Source organism: Triturus cristatus, chromosome 1_1 (genome assembly GCF_964204655.1).
Source record: "Triturus cristatus chromosome 1_1, aTriCri1.1, whole genome shotgun sequence".
Lineage (NCBI taxonomy): Eukaryota > Metazoa > Chordata > Amphibia > Caudata > Salamandridae > Triturus > Triturus cristatus.
The window spans coordinates 730,325,719-730,331,951 of NC_140579.1; the positions used below are offsets into that span (position 1 = coordinate 730,325,719).

General features: G+C 44.1%; 1 protein-coding gene across 8 annotated transcripts in view; it reads left to right on the forward strand.

The window, feature by feature from the left end:
- GPATCH8 (G-patch domain containing 8) overlaps positions 1-6,233 on the forward strand; it is an 826,162-nt gene that overhangs the window by 322,559 nt on the left and 497,370 nt on the right. For all 8 annotated transcript variants that reach the window (XM_085648525.1, XM_085648516.1, XM_085648544.1 and 5 more), the window contains one exon: positions 854-928. In XM_085648525.1, coding sequence (XP_085504651.1) covers positions 854-928 — 75 coding nt within the window. The remainder of the gene's footprint in view (positions 1-853; positions 929-6,233) is intronic.

A 6,233-nucleotide genomic window follows, 5' to 3' on the forward strand; every position in this document is an offset into this window, starting at 1 on the left:
CTCAATTTTTTGCCATGAAAACGGACAAATTTTTGCGATGGTGACCGTATTTTAGCCCAGGTTTGGCTGCCGCCTTATGAAACCTAAAAAACAGATATTTAAGGAAACTAGACACCGAACAGCTATCTTACCCCATCCTCCGCTATTTAACTGCTCCCTCCTTTTTATTGGAAACCAACCCATTCCTCCATCCAACTGTTTATCCTGAAGCAGCCTCATTTTCTGAGTACTGTCATATTGGCAAGCAGCTATCGTAATAGGGTTACTAAGATGGATGGCCTTTTGTGCGCATTCACGTTGTCCATCTTTGAATGTATTTTCTTAGGGTTAAAGAATAACTCTTCAAAGATATCAGCCGCGGAAGCTCTTATCTGTGGTAGCCACCTTTAACTGGATTTTCTTAAAACATAAGAAAATGAATACAAAGATGACCACTTCACTTGCACACACAAGCTATGTAGGAAACCAAAAACAGCTTGTCATTAAAAGAACTAAGGGAGCGGTCCCCTACAAGTAAAAGTAACGGGGTTTTAAGGGTGGGGAGAGGGAGGCCATGTGAAATTCAGTGTGCACTTTTATAATCTTTGGTGTGAAACTCTTCACTCAGTTTCCATACTGAGTGAAAGTAATGATTTTGAAGTAACAAGAGATGCCACTGGTGTACATGGACCCTATGGAGGAAACGAGAAATGGTTTTTACATTGCTCAGTGAGAAACACCTAGCTTTATAACTTCCAGATGTAGACGGATATTACCTTACTTATTGTAAATTGTACTTGCAATGTTAAAATATGGTCTAGTCCTAATTAAATGATAAGCTGTAACGATAGTAATGCTCATTTTTTCTCTCCAGGGCAATCATTTTGATCAGTATGAAGACGGGCACTTGGAGATTGAGCAGGCGTCACTCGACAAACCCATCGAATCGGTAATAAGTACCCTTTTATTTTATGCTTGGGCGAACAACAGCTTAGACAAGTTGAATGCCATGTTATGAGTGAGGTTAATTTTATGTTCGCTACGAGGGTCTGACTTCATAGACATTTGGATGCTGTAGTTTGTGGGTCCTGCAGTTGACATGGCAAATTCTTTATACTTTAATGATATCAGTCGAACCACTTTATCTAATGTTTCATAAAAGAAGATAATCAAAGCGGCGTAGCTTCTTTAGTTTATTTAACTAAAGTTTGTAAGTTGCCTGTCTGCGTTTGTGGCCTATAGAGGACTGGGGCAATGTATGTTAATCCTTCGCAAATGGTGACCAATCCATGCCAGTGCATGTCGGCCACCATTGAGATGATTCCCTGCAGCAGTGTAGTGATACCTGCACTGCTTTTGGATTTGGATGGTAGACTCTATACAGGCGTACAGTTTATTTTGCTCTCCCCTGAAACTGTCATGATCCACCCCGTCCCCTCAAAACCGTGCATTGCCTCGAATGCACTGACACTGGTTCATCTTTCTGTGACTGTTTTGTAAACGTTCTTCCCACATGGACTAGCAGCTATTGCAAAAATAAAAAATCTGATCTTATTACAGAACCAACCACAGTACAAAAATACACAGTTGTAAAATATTTATAGGTAAACTTTGTTCCGGTGTATAGCCTGTACACACACACACACCACATATACTGTGCGCCTCACAGCAATGGCTTATAGACTGATATCTAATTTAATTCAAATATAAGAGTAATTGGTGAGATGGGCCAGTGAGAGATCACCGCCTCCAGTGCTACATGCCCGATTTTAAAAAAGGGAGCGAATTTGAACTTGATAATGTGACTTTATAGCAAGGAGTGGGTTCTGGTGCCCAACTCTTATATACAATTGACCTGTTTTCATTGATTTGAATAGAGTGGTCCTGGCATGAACCAGTAAAGCAGGGATTGCAGTAAGGAATAATGACCTGGGATGCACGGTTCTAGTGATGCAGCATTAATTCCCCATGGAATTGTAAGCAGGAGCGTAAAGGCTACATGGAGCAGAGAACAGCAAAAACATGACAGTCGTCCAGCAGCAGAACGTGACTTAATTTCTGTTAAGATGTGAGGGTGACACAAAGTATCCTGGTGCTAGAATGCTGCGAACTGTGGCCCACAATTAGAAATCGAAAAAAAGTTTAACTCCATTCGCCAAATGCCTAATGGTGCTTGTGAAAAGGCTCTATTTGCTGGCAGTCGCTATGGGGTAGGATCTTCTTGGCCTCTTGTTAGTTAGCTATTGAGAGTAGAATTGCCTCTCGGTTTACCTGGCTTCCAGGTGGAAGCGGGTTGCTCCTCTACTAGGAGACAGCAGCTTGTCTCTACTGCTCACTTGAATCTTGCTCTTGACTTCGAGCATATGAACCATCCTTATAGGCAGCAGTCCTGGACTGGGATCGTCAACATTCTGGGATTCTCTGCGATATCCCGAAGCCACACAGTGACGCGCTTGAGCAGCATGATAGTGTAAAGTATGTCTGTGGATTCAGATGATTGTGCTGCTCCAGCTTGTAGGCTGTTTTCACATAAGAGAAGTGAGCAGCTCTTGACCAGGTGGTGTCAGGACATGCTGACATCCGTTCCTCAGTATAGGTTCTTTTATTGTGCTTAGACTCCTATCCCCTGCCAGAGGCCATGGAAAGTATTTTCAGGTGTCTTAAGCTTAAATCTAGTCTCACAAAGATGCTCAGTTTTCTGTGTCTGCGAAGGATCAGCATACATTTGATTCCCAGCGTAGTTTGGTGTTGTGCTTGTGTGTGTTTAGTTGTCATACCGAAATTTACACAACTTGGGCTGTTCGGCATTTTTCTTCACAGCCGTTGACCCTATTAGCTAAGCAGCCATGATCCGGTTTGTATTGCACGGTCTACATTTTTGTAATTTCTTCTCTAGGCGTTCCACCTCCCCTTCTGTTATTCTGGTCCAGTGAGCACTGCATATGTAGTCCCTTCTGTCATTGTGCTGGCATGGTTTTACACTTGGGCATGGCAGCTACAGGTGACTCGTGAGATAATGCTGCAGAGAGAGCAGGTGGGAGGCAGAATTCCACTTTAAGGATGATATCCTTGAGAGAGGGCGGGTCTTCCTGAATCGGATTCTTCATGGTTACTGCACATGTAACCCTACAAATGGGGAAAGCAGCTTTAACATTGCCTTACGGCTATGCGTGTGGGAGGCTTGTAAGGAGAGCTTCTAATCACTGTTCCACACTGCACCAAGTGCATGTAGGGCTGCTCCTGAAATTGGCCGATGGCTAAAGGAATATCCCAAGGCCTTTTCCTCTTCATTTTATGTGGCATACATAGTCTGGTTAGTCTTTAGACATAGAACCGGGGGTTAAGCTGTAGCTTAATTCAGAAAAAAAAGTCGGTCTGGCGAAGTCTCAGAAGAGTCCTTATAGAAGTTAAGAGCTATTGAGATGTGGCGGACAGGATTGATGGAGAAGGCATGAAACTTCGCAAAAACAGATTGGGAAACGAGATAAATTAAGTGAGGCATGCCTAGTTGGGAAGAAACTTCACAATGAAGGAATTGGTTGAAGAGGACGTCTGACATCATAGCCATGCTTGCATCTCCAAACCATTACTGGCTTTTACCGAGCAGCATTCTGCATCCAGAAACGTATACGCCTGTACCCTTACTGAGAAAATTAACATTAAGATTCCAAAAATGCAAAACACTTGCTGCTGGCTAAAAACCCAAGACGGTTGACGGTGTCGCACGTGCCACAGAGGCACCTGTGAGCTGTAGCATGTAAAGGTGGAGGAAGAAAAGTGTCGGGATGTTGTTGAAAACAAAAAAATGTATTTCAGTGCTCTGCATATATTGGTACATACATATTGGGCAAGCTTCAGTGCGTTTATTGAAATTCCATTTCATCATAAGCAGTCAGCAGATTTTATGATTGCATGCTGACTGGAAGCTTTTCCTTATCTGTTACAAGGGTCTGCTAGCTTGCACAGAAATAAGTCAAGAAGGCTTTTCAAGATAAACAACTAAATCAAACAGGCGTCCTATATATTGCATATGTACACAGAAAAAAAATGTAAGGACTGCGTTTGCGGACTCAGGTGTACTTAGCATTGTACTTCAAACTGTTCTTTGTATTCTTGACATCGATTTGGGGAGACACTCTTTGAATTGCTTTTAGAATAATAGAATGTCTTGTAAGTATTGGTGTCAAGGGTCCCAGTGTAGACTGTTCTGGGATCGCAAGCAGGACCTGAGTGCAGGAGACCTTGCTGAGAGTATATACGTGCTAGCTTTGTGTCGATCTGTCTCTGCAGCATTATCTGTTGGAAGGACCCGAGTGTTATGCTACAGCGTGCAGCTCTGAGCTAGCTTGAATCCTACGGCTCAAGGAGTCCATAGAGCTTTAGGGGCTCTGCAAACCTTTAAAAGGAGCATGACTGTTTCTGTTCAGTTGAGACCCTGAGGTTTGTCACTGGCACTGTGTATGAGGAGGGTGCGTCACAACTTAATTTCCCTCTTCCTTCCCTCTTTTGATTTTTCTATTGTCACAGGCTCTGCCCTCTTTAACCAACCGTTTGACAATCACTTCTGAAGTCATAATGTAGTGTTATGGCAGTGATATTACGGAATAATGCTATCTGGACCCAAATAACCTCACATTCATTCTGCTTATTCACTTAAAGGCTCCACAAGTCCGTTTAAGACTACGCATTTCTAGCTCTTTGCCATAGCTGTTTAATCTTATTTTAGCGCACGTTTTTTTTACTGCAGAAAAGAAACCGTGGCAGTTACACCCACACAGTCCCCTCTCCACTCTTTCAAAGTGTGGCTCAAACACCAGGAACAAATTGCTGGTTGGAATGCTAGTTTGCCTGAACCCCCATGTACCACCTGCCTAATAAGAGGCACGATCATTCTGTCGTCCTGGTCAGCTCCCAAGCAGACCTTGGTTTCCAGACACCAGTTGCTGCTTGTGGCCGATTAGGGCATTCTTGCAAGACTGGTGTCACTTTCCATCTCCCTACAGATCTGTGGACTCCTGTTTAGTTTAACTTGAGGCAGCCTGCTGGCGCAACATTCTGCAGAGTTGGTGGGTGTCTCACTTTAATACAGGTGGGCTTCTCTGAGCTGTATGAGGCAGCATCACTTTTTGGTGTAGTCTTTCAATCATCACTATCCTCTTGTAGTGAGCTTCAGGGTTTGGGCTGGGGAATGGTTTCTAATCGGTTTGCATGAGGGGTTGGTTACTTTGTAGCACTCTACCACATTTACAGCTCCATCTGGTACAGAGTCCGCACAGCTTACATACCACTCAAGAGTCCACGCCAGGATGACAACAGCTCCTTCAAATACAAATCTTATCTCGATTTAATCCAGAAACAAAGTGGCCATAATGCAACCTTTCAACTTCATTCTTTTTAACACATTAACCCACAGCCGTGCCATTTACCTACACGAGTGTTATAAAGTCGTCCCTGCGAGACCAACACTAAAAACACTGTGCTAGGCTATATGGGGCCTTCGCATATTTCCTTATCTTTGCAGGCTGGCAGTTGCCCATCGTGCTCCAAAGTCCTTTGTTTTCCAGTCCGTGTAAATCCGTTGTTCATCAAACCTACGCTGAGGCAGTCTCTCTCCCCTCAAAAAAGCTGTTCTGAACAGCATTTTTTGCTACACTTTGAGCTCTCACATAACTGCCAATGTCCTTGAAATTTGACCTGCAGCAGCCCCCATCTTCAGCACATGAACTTCAGTTAGTTCAGGTCCCACGCTCACATCCCAGCTTGCAAAAGTCTTTGCCATCCCTGTACGAACCCCCCCTAAAGTGATAATCAGCCGTTCAAACCAGACCTCCACCGATACACCACTTCACAAACAGCTTTGTTCATGTACTTAAGGTAGAACGTTCTACGATCCCTGGCGTAACAGAACTTGGGGGGGGGGGGGGGGGGGGGGGGGAAGCTGTTGCAAGGTACTTGCAGAGTCCCTCTCCGGACTCAGTCGGGAGCTCGCCATCCAGAGCACTGTGCTGAGGGGGGGCCCCCCGCACCGCGGGGGCCTGTGTTACATCACGGTCTACGACCTCAACTTAATTACACGACCTTCTCAATCTGTTCTGATGTCCTTGATATTTGTCTCTCGGTGTACCATCACTGCTATACACCACGCACCTTTATCATTAGATATACTTGAAAATCTGACCAGCAATGCCTCTTGTGCTTAAAAAAATAATACTCCACGCTCAAGTCTTCCAGCCATATAACTACTGCAAATCAGC